The sequence below is a fragment of the Trichomycterus rosablanca genome, chromosome 20 (assembly GCF_030014385.1).
Source record: "Trichomycterus rosablanca isolate fTriRos1 chromosome 20, fTriRos1.hap1, whole genome shotgun sequence".
Taxonomy (NCBI): domain Eukaryota; kingdom Metazoa; phylum Chordata; class Actinopteri; order Siluriformes; family Trichomycteridae; genus Trichomycterus; species Trichomycterus rosablanca.
In genome coordinates, this window is record NC_086007.1 from 16,286,391 (window position 1) to 16,309,266 (window position 22,876).

General features: G+C 39.6%; 1 protein-coding gene across 3 annotated transcripts in view; it reads left to right on the forward strand.

Annotated features, from left to right (window-relative positions):
- Positions 1-18,936, forward strand: part of cluha (clustered mitochondria (cluA/CLU1) homolog a) — a 28,510-nt gene extending 9,574 nt beyond the window's left edge. Inside the window, exons 7-27 of one of the 3 annotated variants that reach the window (XM_063016389.1) lie at positions 363-488; positions 664-811; positions 1,623-1,715; positions 1,803-2,083; positions 2,385-2,798; positions 6,235-6,647; positions 8,886-8,987; positions 9,073-9,173; positions 9,714-9,866; positions 9,947-10,009; positions 10,111-10,355; positions 11,640-11,724; positions 11,967-12,120; positions 12,911-13,050; positions 13,139-13,219; positions 13,324-13,449; positions 15,558-15,679; positions 15,825-15,918; positions 16,321-16,455; positions 16,549-16,622; positions 16,961-18,936. In XM_063016389.1, coding sequence (XP_062872459.1) covers positions 363-488; positions 664-811; positions 1,623-1,715; positions 1,803-2,083; positions 2,385-2,798; positions 6,235-6,647; positions 8,886-8,987; positions 9,073-9,173; positions 9,714-9,866; positions 9,947-10,009; positions 10,111-10,355; positions 11,640-11,724; positions 11,967-12,120; positions 12,911-13,050; positions 13,139-13,219; positions 13,324-13,449; positions 15,558-15,679; positions 15,825-15,918; positions 16,321-16,455; positions 16,549-16,622; positions 16,961-17,090 — 3,280 coding nt within the window. In that variant the 3' untranslated portion in view covers positions 17,091-18,936. Of the gene's footprint in view, positions 1-362; positions 489-663; positions 812-1,622; positions 1,716-1,802; positions 2,084-2,384; positions 2,799-6,234; positions 6,648-8,885; positions 8,988-9,072; positions 9,174-9,713; positions 9,867-9,946; positions 10,010-10,110; positions 10,356-11,639; positions 11,725-11,966; positions 12,121-12,910; positions 13,051-13,138; positions 13,220-13,323; positions 13,450-15,061; positions 15,198-15,557; positions 15,680-15,824; positions 15,919-16,320; positions 16,456-16,548; positions 16,623-16,960 lie in introns of those variants that run through there. The other 2 variants (XM_063016390.1, XM_063016391.1) reach the window with 2 other exon arrangements.
- Positions 18,937-22,876: the final 3,940 nt, after the last annotated feature.

Below are 22,876 nucleotides of genomic sequence, written 5' to 3' on the forward strand. Positions count from 1 at the left end.
ATATAACAAATATAATAATTCTCAATATTGTGTAAAAATACTATCAAATATATCGATATTTGTGATATACCGCCCAGCTCTACCTCAAATACGGCCAATTATATTTGTGTGGATGCCCAACAAGGTCGGTTGCTCAGCTAAAATTCGGGGTCACAAGTTAAAACACTCCACAGTAGTGTGCTATTACATTAAATCACTGTGCCACCCAAGCATACCTGACCTCACAGAGTGAATTCATTCATGTTTCTGGGCAACTAACAGATCACACTCATTTATTATTATGATGTATTCTTGAGTATGACAATCATAGCTATTGTTGTCTCGTTGTAGTCCTAATTATTCTTATTGTTTTTTTCTTTTAGGTCTACCACATACAATTTCAACCCTAAGCCAGCCAACCCCAGCTTTCTAAGCCACTCTCTGGTGGAGTTACTGAGCCAGATCAGCCCAGCCTTTAAGAAGAACTTCACCTCTCTGCAGAAAAAAAGGTAGGAGCCATTTTACCTTCAAACACAGTTCAGTTTGTAGTTTCTTGATTTAAATAGTATTTTTATATTAACACTTTTTTTTTCTTCCTCGATATGGTACCTAAAGTGAACTGATGTTCATATTCTGAATAGATAACAACTATTTGTATAAAAAATGTTTTTGATTGTTCTACAGAGTCCAGAGACATCCATTTGAAAGAATAGCCTCACCATTCCAGGTTTACAGCTGGACTGCTCCTCAGATTGATCATGCAATGGACTGTGTGAGAGCGGAGGATGCCTACACCTCTCGTTTAGGTTATGAAGAACACATACCTGGTCAGGTATGTTATTTGCCTGTGTTTGTGTTCCACTTTTATTAAACATGTGTTGTTAGACATTAGGGATGTAACAATACATCAGGAATCGGCTACAAATATAAATGTGTGAGGATTAAAACCACCTGAGATGAAAAAATTCATCACAAAGCAAATTTTAAAAAGCATAGGGTCGTCATTGGTTTAATTTGATCTGCGCCAGATGTCACATTCAGTCGGTTGGTTGGTTCAGATGGAACAAAAGACATGGTGAGTAATTTCGAAATAGAGGATGCACCGAACAGCTTTAAGTCGGTGTGGCAGCACTTTGGCCTCCCTGTGTTTACAAATGAAAACGGTGAGAAAATTATTACAGCATGTCAGCCAGCACCATAGTGAGCTCAATTCACCAGTGCAAGGGCCAAGGAGATTACGAGGTACATTGACGTTTTCATGGCAGAGGATTTGAGGCAATTTTTCTTGTTGAAAATTAAGGTTATCAGCTGATGATTTACTGGAGCCATTAGTACTGCATCCCAGCTCGGCCGCGCTTTATCCAGACAGGGACGCCAGAGCTTAACAGGAAAAGCAAAGATGGGTTAGGCTGTTAATGAGGCAGATAGCATATTTATTACATAATTTCATATCAAATGTCATGACATTTCTAGTTTATTAACTTTAACATTAACAATGTAAAGTTCCTCTGCCTGGTATAGTATTTTCTTGAGTCAAAACATAGTACAACATACTAGAAAACTTATGTCTTTACTGAAGTTATTTAATGGTGAATAACTGCAATAAGTTAGAAAATAAAAATGTTTGTGCTCTCTTTTTGTAGACCAGAGATTGGAATGAAGAGCTGCAAACGACAAGAGAGCTTTCTCGTAAGAACCTGCCGGAGCGTTTGCTCAGAGAGAGAGCGGTTTTCAAAGTAAGCTCACAAAGACCAATATTATGCCTATATTTACAGACTCGACAGGTTCAGTTTAGAACTCTGATGTAAACTGTTGTTTTTCAGGTGCATAGTGATTTTGCTGCTGCTGCTACACGGGGTGCCATGGCTGTGATAGACGGCAATGTGATGGCCATCAATCCTGGTGAGGAGACCCGCATGCAGATGTTCATATGGAACAATATCTTCTTCAGCCTGGGCTTTGATGTCCGAGACCACTATAAAGAGCTTGGCGGAGATGCTGCTGCTCACGCTGCACCGACCAATGACCTGAATGGTGTGAGGGCATACAGCGCTGTGGATGTGGAAGGGCTCTACACACTTGGCACTGTGGTTGTAGATTACAGGTAGGAATGTGACAAATATTCTATCATTGGTGTGGTTTATAATGTAACCATCAATACGTCTTGCAGCCATCATGTAGTGAGGATTCACAACGATGAAAAAGAAATTACTAAATTGTGGAGATAAAGAGTTAAAAATGCAGGAAATCCCAAATTCTTTAAAATATCTTGCTGTATCATTCACTCCTCCCTGTCATACTTGCTTTAAATTGAAACTTATACTGATACTATCACCTCTGCACAAAAATGCAACGTCAGTAACCACTTGTCATGTAACCAATTATCACCTCATGTCTATTCACAGGGGCTACCGTGTCACCGCTCAGTCCATCATTCCAGGTATCCTGGAGCGGGAACAGGAACAGAGCGTCATCTATGGCTCTATCGACTTCGGAAAGACTGTAGTGTCACACCCCAAGTATTTGGAATTACTTGAGAAGACCAGTCGTCCCCTAAAGTTACAGCGCCACTCTGTCCTCAATGAGAAAGATACCGCAGTAGAGCTTTGCTCATCTGTGGAGTGCAAGGGTATTATCGGCAACGATGGACGCCACTATATACTGGACCTGCTGCGCACTTTCCCTCCTGATCTCAACTTCCTGACTGTGGAAGGAGAGGAGCTGAACCCAGAGAGCCAGAAACAAGGCTTTCCTCGACTGCATCGCCACCGTCTGGCCTGTCTGCGGCAGGAACTCATTGAGGCCTTTGTAGAACACAGGTATGCTCTTGCCAAGACAACTTGTCAAAGAAGTGTGTGCTTACGAGATTCGAGCTGTGCTATTAGTGCAAATATTCACTTATAATTTACGTATGTATTACGTATGTACAGTGTATTCGGACTAAGTGTGTAAAAATCACACACAAAAATAAAATAAAAAGCACACATTTTATTGTATTTATACAGGACTGTGCAAAAGTTTGGAAAAAATGCTGCAAAGTAGGAATGCTTTTTATATGCTCTTATAGCAATTAACTACGGTAAATTGAATTGAAATAAAATGAATTTGCAAATTGAATTAACAAAATAGAAATCTAAATCAAATCAATATTTGGTTTGACCACCCTTTGTGCAAGTGTACCTAGAAAGATTGGTGCTGTTTTGAAGGCAAGGGATGGTCAAGCCAAATATTTAGATTTCTCTCTTGTTAATTTACTTTGCATTTGTTAATTGACACTTAGTTTTGAAAGCATTTTTGCGCCTGCCTAAAACTTCTGGACAGTATATTACAGTCACTCTTCTGAGAGGGCACCTTACAAGACTTTGAAATATGTCTGGGGAATTTGTGCCTATTCAGTCAAAAGAGCATTTTTATGGCTGGGCACTGATGTTTGGGAAGAAAGCCTCAGTTGATGTTCCATTTAATTCCAACGCGGTTCAGTGAGGCCGAGTCCGGGGCTTCGTGCACAGGTGTACATGTTGGAATGGTAAAGGGCCTTCCTTAAACTGTTGCTGCAAAGTTGAAAGCATATGTGTTCCTTTATAAGTTTGATTTATTATACATTGTATATAAACGGTCTATATAAGCCTAGCCTTTGTGGTGCGGGGGTGCACAGAGCTCAGATACAAATAAGAAGGGTTACATCAGGAAGGGTATGCTGACCACATTGATCCACTGTGGTGACTCCTAATTACTGGAGCAGCTGAAAAGAAAAAAATCCATCTAATAACGGTGACTTATAATAAAACCAACTAATTTAAATCATTTGTCAGCATTAATATCTTGATTTATTGTCACTTTTACACATATAAACTCACCAAGCACCTTATTACTAGATGTGGGTGTACAGATCGTCATCTGGCCAATGGGAGTGTTGTGGGGCCCTTTTCATAAATTGTTGGTGTGGAGGGGGTAAACGAAGTGTACAGAGCAACAGAGGTTACAGTCAGTAATGGTATACCCACAGAGTTCATATGTATGATAGGTGTAGCTTAATAAATGACTATGTACCTGATAGTTCACCTAAGAAAGTGCTTGTGTTTAATATACATGTTCAGGTGTTTTTTTAAATCTGCTGCGGTTACATATCTGCTTCCTCACACAAGCTGGTATTCGCTAAGCTTTTGTTATACAGTGGGGTCAAAAAGTATTTAGTCAGCCACTGATTGTGCAAGTTCTCCTACTTAGAAAGATGAGAGAGGTCTGTAATTTTCATCATAGGTACACTTCAACTATGAGAGACAAAATGAGAAAAAAAAATCCAGGAAATGACATTGTAGGATTTTTAAAGAATTTATTTGTAAATTATGGTGGAAAATAAGTATTTGGTCAATAACAAACAAGCAAGATTTCTGGCTCTCACAGACCTGTAACTTCTTCTTTAAGAAGCTCTTCTGTCCTCCACTCGTTACCTGTATTAATGGCACCTGTTTGACCTCGTTATCTGTATAAAAGACACCTGTCCACAGCCTCAAACAGTCAGACTCCAAACTCAACCATGGCCAAGACCAAAGAGCTGTCGAAGGACACCTGGAAGAAAATTGTAGACCTGCACCAGGCTGGGAAGAGTTAATCTACAATAGGCAAGCAGGTTGGTGTGAATAAATCAACTGTGGGAACAATTGTAAGAAAATGGAAGACATACAAGACCATTGATGATCTCCCTTGGGGTCAAAATCTCATCCCGTGGGGTCAAAATGATCATGAGAACGGTGAGAAAAAAATCCCAGAACTACACGGAGGGACCTGATGAATGACCTGCAGAGAGCTGGGACCAAAGTAACAAAGGCTACCATCAGTAACACACTACACCGAGAGAGACTCAAATCCTGCAGTGCCGGGCGTGTCCCCCTGCTTAAGCCAGTACATGTCCAGGCCCGTCTGAAGTTTGCCAGAGAGCATATGGATGATCCAGAAGAGGATTGGGAGAATATCATGTGGTCAGATGAAACCAAAATGGAACTTTTTGGTAAAAACTCAGCTCGTCGTGTTTGGAGGAAGAAGAAAAACCCAAAAACACCATACCTACTGTGAAGCATGGGGGTGGAAACATCATGCTTTGGGGCTGTTTTTCTGCAAAGGGGACAGGACGACTGATCCGTGTTAAGGGAAGAATGAACTACACGGAGGGACATGTATCGTGAGATTTTAAGCCAAAACCTCCTTCCATCAGTGAGAGCATTGAAGATGGAACGTGGCTGGGTCTTCCAGCATGACCATGATCCCAAACACACCGCTCGGGCAACGAAGGAGTGGCTCCGTAAAAAGCATTTCAAGGTCCTGGAGTGGCCTAGCCAGTCTCCAGACCTCAACCCCATAGAAAATTTGTGGAGTCCGTGTTGCCCAGCGACAGCCCCAAAACATCACTGCTCTAGAGGAGATCTGCATGGAGGAATGGGCCAAAATACCAGCTACAGTGTGTGCAAACCTGGTGAAGACTTACAGGAAACGTTTGACCTCTGTCATTGCCAACAAAGGTTATGTTACAAAGTATTGAGTTGAACTTTTGTTATTGACCAAATACTTATTTTCCACCATAATTTACAAATAAATTCTTTAAAAATCCTACAATGTGATTTCCTAGATTTTTTTTTTTTTCCTCATTTTGTCTCTCATAGTTGAAGTGTAGCTATGATGAAAATTACAGACCTCTCTCATCTTTCTAAGTAGGAGAACTTGCACAATCAGTGGCTGACTAAATACTTTTTGGCCCCACTGTAGGTCTTGACCCAGAAAATTGTTGCATCAGTCACATGCAGCAACACACCCCAGACAGAATTCCAACCATCTTTAGGCCTCAGCCCATAGTTGCTGCTTTTTTAAAGTTCAGAAGGCTCGGTGGGTAGCACTGTCTCCTTACAGCTGGAGGGTTCTGGGTTTAATTCCCAAGTGGAGCATTCTGGGTCCTTTCTGTGTTAAGTTTGCATGTTCTCTCCATGTTAGTGTGGGTATTCTCTGGGTGCTCCGGTTTCCTCCCACAGTCCAAAGGCATACTGTCAAGTTAATAGGAGCTACTAAATTTGCCATATGTTCTTGTGTGTGTGTGTGTTTGCCCTCTGGTGGACTTGTGATCTGTCCAGGGTTTTTCCTGCCTTTCAATGAGAAAATTGGACCCACCACGACCCTGAATAGGATAATGTGGTGGTAAAACAGACAATGCAGACAATGAATATATGAAGACTGTCTCTTACTGTGCTTACATTTTGTGCTTTGAAGGTATCTCCTTTTCATGAAGATGGCAGCACTCCAGCTCATGCAGCGCAAAGCCAATAAAGATGCCAAGACTAAAGCTTTGCCTGAGAGTGCAGCGGCTGATAGTGCATGTGACAGTAAATCAGCAGCTGCTACTGAGGTCTCCGAGAAAACTACTGAAACAGCAATGCCAGCTTCTGACTCAACAACTTTGTCTGAATCCAGACTGACACCTGAGGACAAATCAGAAAGCCAACAGCCATCAGCCTCAGACAATTCAGCTGTAACTACCAACGGTACCCATGACCCCACAGTTCCAGAGAGTCAGAATGGATGCTGTGACAGTCCTTTGGAGGGTAAGGAGACCCTTGAAACAGGACTAGCTAGAGCTAAAGAGCTGGCTGAGTCTTTAGCGACAGAAGATGGATCCGGGATTGGTATGTTCAAGGAGCAGTTGTACACAGGCCATGTAAAAAGGGGCACACAGCTAGCAGAGGTGCTTTATGAACTTCTAAACTTTGGTGTATTCTAAACTTTATTATTTTTATGCTGCATTATAGAGTGCAGTAATGATGTCTAGAATATTGCTGACTTTCTTTGAGTCAAATCTGCATCTCAGTTAGTCTGTGTGCTCCTATCCCTGCTACAGGGTTACAACATGGCAAAGTAATTACTCCATAATTGGCATGAAAATGAGACTTCAGTTTTCTATTTAACCTGTGTGTTCTCATGACATTTGACCTTAAAGAACAAGGCAGGAAAGTTAGAGACCCCAGTGTTGTGTGGGTAAAATAAAATTACATTTGAGTTCAGAGTTAACCAACTCAATTAATCTAATTAATGAAGGTGTGTGTGTGTGTGTGTGTTTGTATAAAATAGTCACACTAGAAAAAAATTAAAGACATGAAAATCACTTTAATCATGTATTCTAGCCTGGGTCTCTGAGACGCCAGACGAAAGTATATAAATTAGGTGGTGTTTGGAATGCAATATCAATATTAAAATGTTGTTTATTTGCAAAATCCATAAAATTAGGAACTCGTGCAGTATCAAGCTGATTGAAATCCCTGAGACCCTAAAGCCTCTTTGAAAGCTCACAAGATTTCTGTACCCCTTTTCAAACAGAACATGAGGGTTGATCCTATAATCAGACCTTAAGAAAAAACTAACACATGGTTTAAAGGACTAACTGATAGTTGGGTCCCTAGGTATTAACTACTTTGTGTGTGTTATGTATATATTCACTCTCTTGCATCAGTTGCTTCAATCCAGTTTTGTTTGTTGGGGTGTTTATATTAACATTAACATTAACTGGTGGCAATTTCTGCTATGATGTTCTACATGTAAAATATAAGGTAATGCAGGGTCAGAGTCATGGTGGGACTGATCCCACTGTAAAACACTGGGCACAATCCATCACAGGGCTTTCAGCCACCCACCCCTGCTTCTTGGTGAAGCTAATAATGTCTGTGCAGACACCCGTTCAGCCAGTGCTACTGCAGATTTTCAGACATGGATTTTAGTGTTAGTGGGCTAGTATAATGGACTGCTGTGCCACCTGAGCAGCTTAGAATAATACTAGGTTTAAGAAAATCATTGGGCACATATTGCCGTCTGGAGGTTTCAATTATCTAAAGTATTGCTATTTTTGTCCAAAAACTACTTTTCTAAATTTGAAATTATACAGACAAATAGTTATATAGTTAAACAGTAAAATGGATATACTGTAGTTGGTGACTTCTTTCTGCTCAACTATAGTCTGCCAAGGGCTAGTTTGGCTGCACCCATTACAAAGTACATGAAACAGTGGTCCATGTCAATGTTTAAAAAAATCCTAAACAGTCACCATATATTGACAGGTTGACTCCTTATGTTTTTTTACAAAGCCAATTACGAACTTTTTTACTGTCCCGTTCATTTCTATAGTGTCAAATCTTAAGAAATAAAAAAAAATAAAGCGGGAAACATGCCAGTGAAGGAAGATTTGTTAAGCTACATTGCTTAACCCTATTTGTTAAGTGCAAACGTAGCTAAAAATTAGCAACAACAATAGGCACTTGGGTGGCACAGTGCTCTAATGTGCTAGCTCAGCAGAGCTACTGGCCTGGCCGGGAGTCCACACAAACACCGTTGGCCGTGTTTGAGGGAGGCAAGATTGGATGGGGTCTAAGCCCACTGCTGCTTCAATATGCGATGTCCAGAGACTGGTCTGTGTGAGTGGGGGTGGACGGGCGTCACATTGAGCTTAGAGTGGCTCTACTTAACTGCGACGGCTCTGTGAGGGAATCCAACACTGGCAGTTAGTGATAAGCGGCTGCAGATTGGACACACATTGGAGGGTGTGTGTGGTGATCTGGCTCTCCTGATCAGATCGGGGTTGTGCAAGTGGCAGCAGATTCACAGTAGGGAACTGGAAATGACTACATTGCTAAAAGATAATGTCACTTGAATGCCCATGAATTCAGATTAAACAGATGAAGGTTAGATAGGTATTTAATTTCTGTACCACACTTACAAGGTAACTAGAACATAATGTCAGTTTCACATAAGGAAAAAAGATTGTGCGTGAACATGCTATTGTGAGAACTTCAGTTACAATAACATGCTTGTCTTCTATTTGTACATAATACAGATGCATTGCTTTAACTATGTTTACTCTTTAAATATGGTTATAGACCCCAAAAGTCGAGAGGTTGTGTTGAACGCCTGCAAAGCTGTAGGATCCATCAGCAACACTTCCTTTGACATTCGCTTCAACCCAGACATCTTCTCCCCTGGTATGAAGCATCAACGAATTATGTAACACTCAGACATTGTAATTAGATAGAAGCAGCCATGCTGACATGTGGTTTTCTATTTTAGGAGTGCGTTTCCCAGAAGAAAGTGCTGAAGACATTCAAAAACAGAAACAGCTTCTGAAAGATGCTGCAGCCTTTCTGGTGTCTTGTCAGATCCCCTTTTTGGTAAGTGATTGTAAAATTATAATAAAACTACACTAAGACACAGTTTTGACCTGCTAGCTAAGTGAAGGTTTTTTTGTTTTCTTTTTTTCTTTTTTTACCTCAGCTTTCGAACAAGCTGGCATTTGCGGAAAAAATGACAATGACAAAAGCATTGAGTTCTGTTCAAAGGCTGAGTGAATATAGTGTAACACACTGGGGCACGTCTGATAAACTATATTTGGGTGTCAGTCTAAAACTTGGGACCAAAATAACTTGACTGGTTGCTTAAAGAAACATAGGAAGGGCTTCAATTCAAACCACAGTGTGCACACTTAGCATCATTCTCCAATGTCCAGATGACTCACTGCTTTGTATTAAAAAGCTAATTGACAGGAGTTGCACCCCTTTTGCTCATTCTCATTTGCACTCACAGATATTGATGATTAGGTCATAACATGGAGTGGTTAATAATAGGGTGAACATTTTAAGTTGACCTCCTCAGGAAACCCTTGTAGATGTTACCTTTGTTTTCCAGGTAATTATCACTGTTTTTTTCTACAGATAAAGGACTGTTTGGATCACACTGCCCTGCCAATGGATGGAGCCACACTGACAGAGGCTCTTCATCAGCGGGGTATCAACATACGCTACCTTGGCAATGTGCTAGAATTTGTGGACAAGATGCCTGCAAAAGCCCAGCTTGACCATATTTATGTATGTAAAGACTTCTCAACTTCAGCAGATCATCTTTTGCAATATGCAGGTGCTTTACGTTATGCCTTTTATCTCTTCAGAGAATAGGAATCACAGAGCTGGTCACCAGATGCACCAAGCATATCTTTAAAACCTACCTCCAGGTGAGTGCCAAGGTTATGGCAATAGAATTCCTTATTTATTCAAATTTAATGTACCTTAAGTTTAGTGTGTGTGTTTTTAATTGTGTGTGTATGAATTGTAGGGTGTGGAGCTTTCTGCCCTGTCTGCTGCTGTTAGCCACTTCCTCAACTGCTTCCTGAGCTCCTTCCCAGATGCTGTGGCTCACCTGCCTGCAGATGAATTAGTGTCACGCAGGAAGAACAAGAAGAGGAGAAACAGAGTACCTGGAGGAGGAGATAACACAGCCTGGGCTAGCCTTACCCCCAGCGAACTCTGGAAGAACATCAGTACAGAGGCTCGCACTTACTATCACTTCACACTACAGTGGTAAGGGACATGTACACACCACTACCCCTGACCAAATTAAAAGTTACAAGTATCACCCCTAAATCATCTCAGCCCTATATGTGCTTTAAGAAGTGTCATAAGTGAATGAGGTTTGTCTGTTTTATATTGAGTTCTTTCTCTGTTCCAAGGTTCTGACTGTTTAAAGAATAATATCACAGATAGCAAATGTCAAGTGGCTGGTTTATGTGTAATCCTTATATTTAACAGGACATGATCCCTGATTCCACTTTATTTTATGCACACAGTAAATTGTTGAGTGATCTTGCAAACCATGTTGGAGTGCTTTAGACTTCTCATTTTCTGAACCACTTCATTATTTAGTCTTTCTGCACACACACCCTCCAACATGTGTCAAATCTGCACAAGAGCCGCATCTCATATGGAAAACCATGCTAGGCTTCACTTGACACCCCCCTTTACCTGCAACACCCAGACCAGTCCTGGAGATTGCATATCACAGTGGCAGGAGACCTTGTCTGACCTGCCCTTCCTCAGATATGGGTAATTGTGTTTGTGTGGACACCTGTCCATGTCGGTTGCTCTGCTGAGACTTAAACTTGCGAGTTTAAACACAGCAGTGGTGTGCTAGAGCATTAAAGGCTATTAAGTTCAGAATTTTTAACCTGGAAATAATAAGAAAATGTCTTTGCACATTGTGTTTCTCTTAAAATGTCTATTGCTTAGAAATACAACCAATGTAAGAGATGCAGGGTGTAACAATACATAATTGTTCTGATTTAAATATGGGAAATATTTAAAATAAAATAAAAAATAGAATTCCTGTTTACAGGCAAGGAGACATTTCACAAGATCTCAGTAAGAGTTTGACTAAATGTTAGAACATCAGGAGATCTTAAAGAAATCTTGAGTCTGAGAGAAGCCCTGCAAAACCTGAGACTCATCACACACAGAGTAACTTTCGTTTTATTAAATGAAGGAGGGAGTTTAAATAGTTGGTAATAACGGGTGTATGTGAGAATGTGAGCCTTTGTTCAAGCTTAGTGGGATTGTAATGGTTGAGCACAAAGAGAATTATTTACAGGCATAGCCCAGAACCAGGTTAATGGATAGGGGTTGTTAACATTCGGAGGGGAGATAAAACCTGTTTAAACAGGTTGTGGTTAGCTATTGCTGAAATGAGCACCTCTGTTGCAACACAGAGGCCAGAGGAGAAAGACAAGTCACCAAAAGTTTATGGACATCTTGATATTTTACCTAACACTAAACATAAAAACATTTGTATTTGTGTGCTTCCTCTGGCAGTGATGGTGTGGACCAGGCAGTGGAGAAATATGGCCTGCAAAAAACCACCCTCCTGAGGGAAATCTCTGTCAAAACTGGCATCCAGGTAGGACTTTCAGAATTTTTTTTCATTTAAACTTTGTTTACACTTGTTACTGAATCCAATGCAAGCCGAACCCTGGCAACTTGGCTGCTGTGGGGCTTAAGTCAGCAACATTCTGATCACTAGTCCTGTATTTTAACCACTGAGCAACCACTGCCCTGACTTTTATTCATCTGTATGCTTAATTTGGCCTTTGTTTGGTAGTTGCTCACTTGTAATACAGTTAATTTGTGTTGTCTCTGTAGATCCTGATAAAGGAATACAACTTTGACAGCCGACACAAACCAGCCTTCACTGAGGAAGACATTCTAAATATTTTCCCCATTGTTAAGCACGTCAACCCCAAAGCTTCTGATGCCTTCCATTTCTTTCAGAGTGGCCAGGCCAAGGTCCAGCAAGGTAAAGTTACAAACAGCAAAATAGTCAAGGATCTGTGCCTGTGTGGTTAATTATCCAAATGGAGCAAAGGAACACAGTTCGGGGGGGTTATGTGGTGATCCAACTCTCCTTGATCAGGTCGAGGCTTGTGCAGCGGGTTCACAACGGGGATATGTAGGTAATGACATTAAAACGCAAGTACCCCTGTGTGTTATTCAAAAAAGATTGTTTATGCAAGGTCATTTGTATGACTGGTTCCTACGCTAGCCCGTTACTGCTGAGTCTCATACTTTAGATGGAGTGTGTGGAGGATTAGCATTATAGAATGCTGTGCTACCAGTCTGGTAGGTAGCTCTGCAGACACAAGAGGATAGGTAGTATGAACTAAAGTTGTCTGGTCAAGGTTCCTGCATGAGCAGTTAAGGGAATACTTCAGTTTAGTGTGTTCCTCTGTGTGTGTTATGCACTGGGCGAATTGGAAGGAAGGAGAAAAATAAATAAATATATTTTTGAGGTCAGTAGGGGGTTTTTACCTTGTTTTGGTTGTTTCATTAGAGAAGAAATGCTGCAGTTGGTGGTGTTCTGAATCTCCTAGCTTGACATTCCTATTATCAAACCATGCTTGTGGCTTATGATGGTCGCAGCAAAAATGTGTTTTTATGTGCTACCTTTGCTGCAGCTAAAGAGACAGCACACACATACCATATGAAAACCCTGCTGTTCTAAAAATTTGGTTCTTTCACATGTACATCCATGATGTAGTGATCTCACATGTTAAAGAAAAAAACATTTGTTGAATGGTTGTCACCAGGTTTCCTTAAAGAAGGCTGCGAGCTCATCAATGAGGCCTTGAACCTTTTTAACAACGTGTATGGAGCAATGCATGTGGAGATCTGTGCTTGTCTGCGCCTCCTTGCTCGCCTTAACTACATCATGGGTGATCACCCTGAGGTACAGCCCAAACACATCATGTGCTTCTCAGGCTTTGTTGAGCAACTTGAATTCTGTTTATCACACTAAATTTGTTTTCTTTTTTTAGGCCCTGAGTAACCAGCAGAAAGCAGTTCTGATGAGTGAGAGAGTGTTGGGAATTGAACATCCTAATACTATTCAGGAATATGTACGTTTCTGAACAAATGTTTTTTGTAAAAGCATCATTAGCATTCATGAGCCAAATGATTACTCTTGCAAGCTTAGTAAAATTTACCTTTTTGTCTCATACAGATGCACTTGTCATTGTACTGCTTTGCCAATGGGCAGCTATCCACTGCCCTGAAGCTGTTGTACCGTGCTCGCTATCTCATGCTGTTGGTGTGTGGAGAGGACCATCCTGAGATGGCTCTGCTAGATGTAAGCTGAACCTAATATTTAAATGATAATACTTATGACTATTACTACTATTAACTAATACACAATTCCCAGTCTTGCTCCTTTGTACTTGTTATGGTGGTGAAAATTTGAATAATAGCGCATAAAAAAAAGAAAACACAATAACACTATACTTATGATGAACAATTAAGATAAAAGATAAAAGGACCTCTCCAGTGAGATCTGGGGTTTGAATCTCAGGAGTGCTTTTTAGACAGTCATGACTAACTATGTGTCTGAGGTTGGGGGGTGGCTGAACCTAGCTGTTGGTGCCGGTCTTAAGCCTAAATAAAAATAAGGTCATCTGGCAAAAAAACTGTGCCAAATCAGGTACACAGACTAGAATAATCCACTGTGGACTGTTTGATCTCTAAATACAAGAGCAGCTAAAAAGAGAGGGGGAAAAAGCTTAAAGCATTATTATACTTTAGTAGTCACAAAAATATGCGGCAGCAAAAAGCTGTTGAAACCAGTATCAGGGTGTGCCCCCTCTCAACAAGAGACATCAGAGAAACACTACGAATATTCATAGAGAAAAGTGCAGAAATGACCAACACCACTTGAAAACAGTTGGTGGGACTGAAAAATATACACATGCCACATAGGGCACACAGGCATCCACAAATTCCTGTTAGGAGGGGAGGTGGCCCCCATATGCCAAGCCTGTTAAACTACGCTAACAGTAAATCATATTCTCCTACAAGACCCACTTTGAAATTAGAAAATGTTTCTTTTTAGCAGACGAAATGAGAATTTTTTTTTGCACATGAAGTATTGGGAATTCAAACTCCTAGACGCATCAGATGGTAACAGGGTTCGTACTGGTGCTTGAAATCCTTGAAAATGCTTGAAATTTTATGTCGTATTTTCCAGGTTTGAAAAGTGCTGGAATTTTGGATAAAGTGCTTAAAATTGTAACAGTATTTCTTTCACCACAAATAGCTATTTGACCGAATAGTTCGCTTATTAGTTGGAGAAATAAAAAAGTCGCAGAGCGTAAAATGAAAACTGCTGCGCCTGTGTTTGATGCGAATTCCGGCTCTTTTTGGTGAGCCATTTGGCTCGGCTCACCAAGAAGAGTCGACTCTTTCTCTTTCTGCTCCAAAACGGCTCTTCAGTGTTACCACTTCTGCATGTGGAGTGCCTGCCTGTGCCGCGGAGAAGATCACCTTAACATTCTGCCTTGTTTTAAGTTACGAAAAGAAAAGAAAGTAACTTCTCTTGGACGGGAGACGGCCCCTGTTGTTCACGTAAAAATTGTTGGCCCACTGTAATACATAAACTAAACAAGAATAATTTATGATTTAATAATTTAAGTATTTATGAATGTGTGAGTAATGTTCAGCATTTTTTATAATACCAGGTCTGTTTTATTTTTAAGTAAAATTGCAAGAATTCTTAAAGGAGTGCATGCCTGTGTGAAGATGGATTATGTAAAAATGTTGTTTGCACTATTGAGAAAAAATGTTACATGATGTTCTTCATGCATGTTGTTTTGCCTAAAACATGGTTCTGATTTATTATTATAAAGAATAAAAATAATAAATGTTAAACAGCCTAAATTAAACATTTAAGACCCGTAATATTTTTATAGGTGCAACCCTATCCGCCAACCCGCCAGCCCAGGGTGTTCCTTATTTCCAGTTCTGAAAGTTGGCAACCCTAACTCCAATACATTTGACGTATGCAAATTCGTTACTTGTTACTACAAAATAATTTTTTAAGCTAAATGTTGAGTGACAAACTGCATGCAGGTTTGACGAATCTGTGCTTGTAAATTAGATCAGTGGTTAAAAATGTTTTAAAATTTATTTATTTGCTTTTCATTTGACCGTGGAAAAGGTGTATGAACCCTGTGTTAAGACCACTCATTTGGAAACTAAACATTGTGCTGGCACTTTGAAAACATGGCTTTTTACATACTATAAACTGTAAAAAAATAAAGAAAGAAAGAACTCTGTGTGTGTCATGTAAAGGTGCTAACATGTAAAATTAAACTAATCAATTTTAAGTCATTCAGTTAAATTGGAAGTCTGTGTAGACTGTAACCTACAACCGTTGTTCATTTTCTGCTAATCTTCCTGTTTCAGAGCAACATTGGTCTGGTGCTACATGGAGTAATGGAGTATGATCTCTCTCTACGCTTCCTCGAAAATGCCTTATCCATAAACTCCAAATACCACAGCACTCGGTCACTTAAAGTTGCCCTCAGGTATGGGTGTGTGATTGCACTAATAATAGTGTTGATGTCCTGTGATCTACAGCTTTATAAGATTGAAAGTGATTTAAACAGTAATGAACAGATACGTCATTAGTTTTTATTTCTCTCATCTTTTCATGTCCCTTTCTGTATACAGTCATCACTTGGTGGCCCGGGTGTATGAGAGCAAGGCTGAGTTTCGCTCAGCTCTTCAGCATGAAAAAGAGGGCTACACTATTTACAAAAACCAGGTAAATTTTGCCCCACACACACACACAGCTGTGTATTGAGTTTATTTTCATTGGAAACAGTGAGGGCGGGAGGAGTAGTAATTGGTCATCCGGTAATCCGGATTTAGCGCCATTTGAATTCCACCTTTAAAGGAGTTTTAAGGGGAAGATGATTTTCAGTGATGATGTTAAAGCAGTGGTGCATCAGTGGCTACTCACTCAACCAAAAACATTTTTACTGATGGCATTAAAAAGTTGGTACGACGCTGGAAAAGATGCATTGTAATATGTACAAGTAATGTAATTTTGTTTTTGAAGTTCCTAATAAATGCTGAGACTTTTTGAAGAACCCTCGTACTTTTGGATACCTTGGGTTTTTTTCCATCTTCAGGTAATTCAAAAAACATTTATTTTATTCTTTAGGTTGGTGAGGCTCATGAGAAGACAAAGGAAAGCTCAGAGTATCTAAAGCACCTCACTCAGCAGGCAGTGGCGCTACAGAGAACGATGAATGAGATCTACAAGAATGGCTCCAATGCCAGCATCATGCCACTTAAGGTCAGTTCCATGATAGCCTAGTTAGATAGTTAATTAATCATTAAAGTTAATTAATAATTAATCATTGTTATTTAATCATTTGTGTCTGTGCAGTTCACAGCTCCAAGCATGGCCAGCGTACTGGAGCAGCTCAACATTATCAATGGCATCATTTTTATTCCCCTCAGGTAGCTAAATATTTACAAGCTGTATCAACTGTTTATATCATTTTTAACTAGTAGGGGCCCTTTTAAATGGAATTTATTTTAGCTTTAGATTTTTGCTTTGCTGCTTAGAGGCCCACAAGTACTGTTCAAACATTAACAAGTGCACACTTTTTGTAACACTGTGGAAAAAATTTACCCAGGTTCCCATGTTGCTGTGCAGCACCCACTCTACAAGCAGTGCTTTCTTCATTTTAATGAATAAAAGCAACGTGCTGCAGTATTAAATCCTTTATAAAGCTTTATAATACAAAAATTATAATTTATAAAAATAACTGTTGTATGTAATTAATTCCTTGCAGCCATAAAGATCTGGAGACCCTGAAGGCAGAAGTGCAGCGCCAGCAGCAGTTGCAGGACTCTGGAAGAAGTGAGGAACAGCAGGAAAATGGCCAGCTCGCATTGGATGACAAAATTCCAATCGATGATTAATCCCACACACCCCTGACATGGAAAGACTTGATGCCAAAGCCATCTGCTTTAACCTGTAGATCTGAGAACATAAGCTGTGTAATGTAAACAAGTATATTTGAGGTTGAAGGGATGGGAACAGGCAGGGAAAGTTACAGCCAATGGTACTGTGAAAGGTACTCATGAGAACGAAACCAGCTTCTAGTACAGGTAGTCAGAGGGCCAGACTGGCTCATCTGAGGATTTTCTTTATGTACTAGTGTTGCTGAAGTGGAGGTGACCATGACGTGCATTACAGCGTTATTCATCAATTGATCAGTTCTTGAAGTCACCTGTTCATTAATTGTCCCAATTCTTCACCCAACCTGTCTGCAAACTCAGGTGATTTCTACTCTGCACTAGATGAGACCAGATACATCACAAAATCCAGAAAGACAGTCAATAGATGCTTCAGAATGTGCACTTGGTCTTTTAAGATTATTGAAAAAGGTCCTTCTGTGTCCCATAACATTATGTTCATGATGATTGCCATGTCTTCACAGCCTACATGTTCTGTAAAAACAAAATAATGAATGATATTTTTGTTTGTTTTGTAAATGAGCGTGTGGGAATTAAGCCATTTTATATCCAGCTAACCATTTAATTTAAACATTGTCTTGTTTCATAGAGATCTATTCATCAAGAGTGTACATTTTGTCTATGAGCTTTGACAGACTTGATTGACATTGATTGTAATGTGGGTTCAAAAGGTCCAGCTTGATTCAATTAGTGGAATCTTACTGCTATTACAGTTTTTTTCTTTTGTGTGTGTTATACTAGTTCAGAGATCCTGGTGGACTGAAATGATGCCTCTACAACTATAATGCTGCTCTAATCATTATTAGCATATTTTTCTATAACAATGTTTTTTGTTGATGTGAATCATAGAGAATCATGCAGTGTCACTAGGCATGCTGGAACTGTTAATGTGTAATTAAACCCACTCTATATAGTTCACAGATTGGATGCCAGTAACATTGGAATACTTAATTAATACCATGAGTACAAACGCCAGTTCCTCTGTTCTCCCATAGCTAGTATTTACTGCACTTACTGAACCATTGTCAACACAGATGATGGTTTAAGTGAGGCTGCTTGATGCAGTGTACCAAAAAAGACAGGCATTGCTTGTATAAATGCTGGATCTACTTTTCAAATGCCAAACTTGCTGTATTAGTGTTTAAAGCAATACAAATGCTGGAACTGGTCTTTTAAGTGCTGCTACAATCTGCACTTAGATGGAAGAGATTGTGCACTTTTATCAATAATCAAGAATATGACAGTCTATGAATACCCCTGTTCATGTTCAGATTTTGGTGGATTTTTAGTGAAAATAAGTCAACACAGCCTCTGCAGAGAACAAAACTAGATATGAGTTTTTGTTTTTTCAATTTAAATTCTTAGTATGTATGGCTGGACTTTACATGTTGTAAAATGTATACAGGTTTGTTTTCTGCAGGAAGTTGTTAACAAAAACATTCATTTTAACCAGCTCCATCCAAACTTTTGCACATTTGTAACTCTCAAATTAGAATACTGCACATGAACAAAGAAACTACAGCATATAACCAGCTAACTGTGAAATTTGTGCCTGGTTCTGCTTTAAGATTGAACCAGACTTGTATGTTTGGTCTATATATCTTTTGGAGAGTAAAATTTCTTTATTGGTCACATTTTGATCTTTTGTTGGCTAACCAGCTGTTCAGAGCCACATTGTATGCAGGGGTCAATTCAGGCTGCAGTGCCCATAGACACTGAGTTGTGTTGTAGCTTAACAAAGGTTATTTGCATTGAAATTGCAAATAAAAAATACTGCTGGAGTACTAAATGTAGCTTTCATAGTCTTACCTCTGTTGGTGTCCTGCAGTAGCTATCATTGCTTCAAGTTCACTCTGGATAATAGTTACAGTTACAGTGGATTTAGAAAGTATTAGACACATTTGACTTTGACAAATTAATCTTCACTTGATCACCCATAATGACAAAGTCAAAAGCTGATTTGAGAGATTTTCTAAAACTAATTGAAATTGTCCTCGAGTACTTAACTGAAGTCCAGCTGTTGCAATGTGAATTAATTGTACATAGTTTGGTAAGGGGCACACCTGGCGTATAAGGCCCCACAATTTACGCTACAGTTGCAAACTCAAAAATTCAACTCCCCAAAGAAAATAAGAATGTATAACACAATGTAAAAATATTAGAAGTTTAATGATACTATGTTAAATGAACAAAGAAAACGAATGATGTATTTTAGTTACAGGATGTTTTGTTAATCCTGCTATGTCACAATTATTTAACCCATACATAATGTTACTGATCCTAAAACCTACAGCTATCCTTTATGGTCTAAAATTAGGTTACAACGTAATTAAACAGGAAATTAAAAACCACTCTTAATTTGCTTCAGCTGTGATGTGTTTATACAGACCACCCAGAGATGTGTTCAAGGTGTGTTGCACCCATGCTGAAAATTAAGGAGTTAAGGAGATCATTTTATTGCACCAAATTGGCAGTGGTTATAAGAAGATTTTGAAGACCTCAAACATTCTTACAGGCACCGTTGGACATGTGGTCTAGAAGTTCCAATCTTAGTGCAGTAGCAAACCTGACTGGCCGTGGAAGAAAGCAGAGAATTATGTCCAGAGGCCTTAGCATTTTCATGACATTGAGTGGAAAAACCTAGTTAAAAGACTCATAGGATAACCATGTGAAGGATGGGACAAATGTGTCAGTACCAACAATGAGAAGATTATTTAACATTTAGATTTCATGGTCAGACTCTACGATGCGTGCCACCCTTGATAAAGTGCAGGAAGGGTCAATTGGAGTTCTAGGACAGTTTTATGGAATGCTGAATCAACACTGTAACTGTTTGGCCATCAGCTATATTTGGATTAACTATTTGTCTGGTGCAAAAAGGTGAGGCTTATGACCAGAATAATGGTCTTTCCACAGTCAAGTATGGAAGTGGTGATGTGTGGATGTTTTTCTGCTGCAGGAGCTGGCATAATGGCTTCACAGAAATACCAAGGCATGTTGAGGAGGAATGTTGTGCCTTCTCTGGTGAAATTGAACCTTTGTAATAGTTACATTTTCAAACAAGATTATTATTCCAAAATCATTATCCCAAGCACACTTCGAAGTCGACCAAAGCTTAATTAAGGAATCAGTTGTGAAATATCCTAGAGTGGCCCTATCAGTATTCAAAGTTAAATCACATAAAAAGTCTTTGGTAGGATTTAAAGAAAGCAGTTGCAGTACAAAAGCCATCAGACCTCAATGAGCTGGAAGTTTATGCACAAGAAGAATAAGCAAACATTCCACAAGTGTTATCAGAAGCTTGTTAGCACTTAGCAAAAAAACTTAACAGGGACAATCATCAGGGCAAAGGATGTTCCAAGTACTGAGGCTGATGGTGCATATGGACATTTTTGTCAAGTGAGCTAGATAATTTACTTTTAAACTCAAGATGATGTGAACTTATTGCAAAGCTGTAGCCGTGAACTGAACACTGCCCTATAAACAGCTGTTGGGAATACTGATGGATCTTAACTTTACACGAAGTTAGTACTGTAAGTAGAAAGCAGCACTTGAGACAGAGGAGTGAGTTACACAAATAAAAGAAAAGGAAAACAGCTTGACAATGAGAAAGTGCAATTTCCTCAAGGACACTTTGTGTTCACTGTCCCAATGGATGGGGATGTTTTGGTGTATGAACAAAAGGCGACTCAATATCGGCTCTGTGCCTCTTACTAGCCTAAACTGGTCTGATTTCTGGTCATAGTGCCACACTTACCAAATTGCTTGCATTTATCAATAAATTTTGACATTTTATGGTGCATAGGGTTATTTCAAATATTGTGTGTTTGTGTGTGTTTAGACCTGAGGATGGCACTTGAGTGGATGTGCCATGTGCGATTATATTCATTAAATTCCTACGGTGGCCGAGAAGTGCAAAACAAATTTACATTTCAGACAACAAAATTACAAAAAAACAAAAACAAACACAAAGTGTTTGGGTACCCAGTGTTTGTAAATTTGTTTTGGCATATGTAAAAGTGTTTCAGCACTTGTAAATTTGTTTTCGGCATATGTAATTTTGTTTTCTAAAATGTTAATTTGTTTTGCAGTTCTCGGCCGCACATTTCTGACGGAAAAGGTAGGGACAATAACACCGGAAGTGCGTGTTGCTTACCAGCTGTCAATCAAACTGTTTGTCAGCGGTAAAGTGAACGGAGTTTGTGATGGTGACGATAAACAAGGTTTTGTCTAGTTTGTGGAAATCATTTTATCCAGTTGACCCGCTATTGTTTTTCTTGTGGAAAGTTATTAGATTGTGCAGATGTTTAGACGTGGTGTGTGCATCTCTATTTACTGTCCGCTCTTCTAAACATCTAAGGAATTCCCACAAGGAAAACAAAAACGAAATAATGAAAGTAATTAACACAAAATGGACAAAACATTGTTTATTAGGGACGGAACATTTGATACCGAGGCTTTAAAGCTTGTTTCACTTTTGTAACACTGGACTCAGTGTATCGGAGCTTATATTAAAGCAGCATGTGCGGGACTGATGAAGCTTTGTGCTGTGTTTTATCTCACTCACTATATAAGAGACAATCAAACCAAATCAAATTATATTAAGTAGTGTTCACTTTTATTCTTAGTAACGGTGTGTGTGCGCTGGTTATAGCCATGGCTGGACATTCTGCGATGCCTATCAACATTTATGATACAATATATTGTTATTCCCTAGGGCCCTCAATTTTAAGGAACCCCTGACTTTCAGGGGATATTGACCCCAGTGCCTTTCGGGGGCCCAGCCATGTTCTTGGGGTCCCTAGACTTGTACAGAAGTTGCTCACCATGGATCCTCGACTTTCTAGGGATGTACAAAGTTGCTACTTAAACTACCATATGTGCTGACCCACCAAGGGGAGGGGGGCGTGTCGATCGAGCGTCTTCCAACCGAGGGGGCGGGGCAGAGGCCGCATCCGTCACACGCAATCGAGTGTTGTTTCACCAAGGGGAGGGGGGCGAGGGCGGACGCAGAGTGCAAGCGCCTTCAAGTGTATTGTCGACTGGGGCAACTCAAAATTTCGAACACTCACAAAGGGTGCCGTGACTGAACAAAGGTTGAGAAACACTGGTTTAATGTATTAATTTATTTATGTTTTTGGAGGGGGGGGGCCCAGACTATTCTTAATCCGTCCTTGGTTATAGCAGCATAACCTGTTTAATACACCGCTGTATGAGTAGCACAGTGGGCAGAGTGCGTTGTTTTGCCTAAAATATGGTTCTGACTTATTATTATAAAGAATAAAAATAATAAATGTTAAACCATAAATAAAACCTTTGTTCTCATGACTGTGTAAGGTGCCCCCCTCCCCCTCCCCCCAGGTATTTTCAGCACAATCAGGAAAAAAGCTTCAAAAACTTAAATGAGGCTTCATCTGCACTCATACAGCGGTGTATTAAACAGGTTATGTCGCGCACACACCGCGTTACTAAGAATAAAAGTGAACACTACTTAATATAATATAATATAATTATATAATTAATTAATATAATTATAATATAATCTGATCCTTGGTGTATTTTGCACTCAGATCTGAGCCTTTCTGCCTCATTTTGAATGCAACTCTGTGTCTGCTGTATACCGAACAGGTGATAATAATCATCTTCATGTAGGTTAAAACACCGAATAGAAACAGCTGTGTAGGAGGCCTAAAACTAGGTGAGGAACAGCCTAACTCTGCTACAAAGAT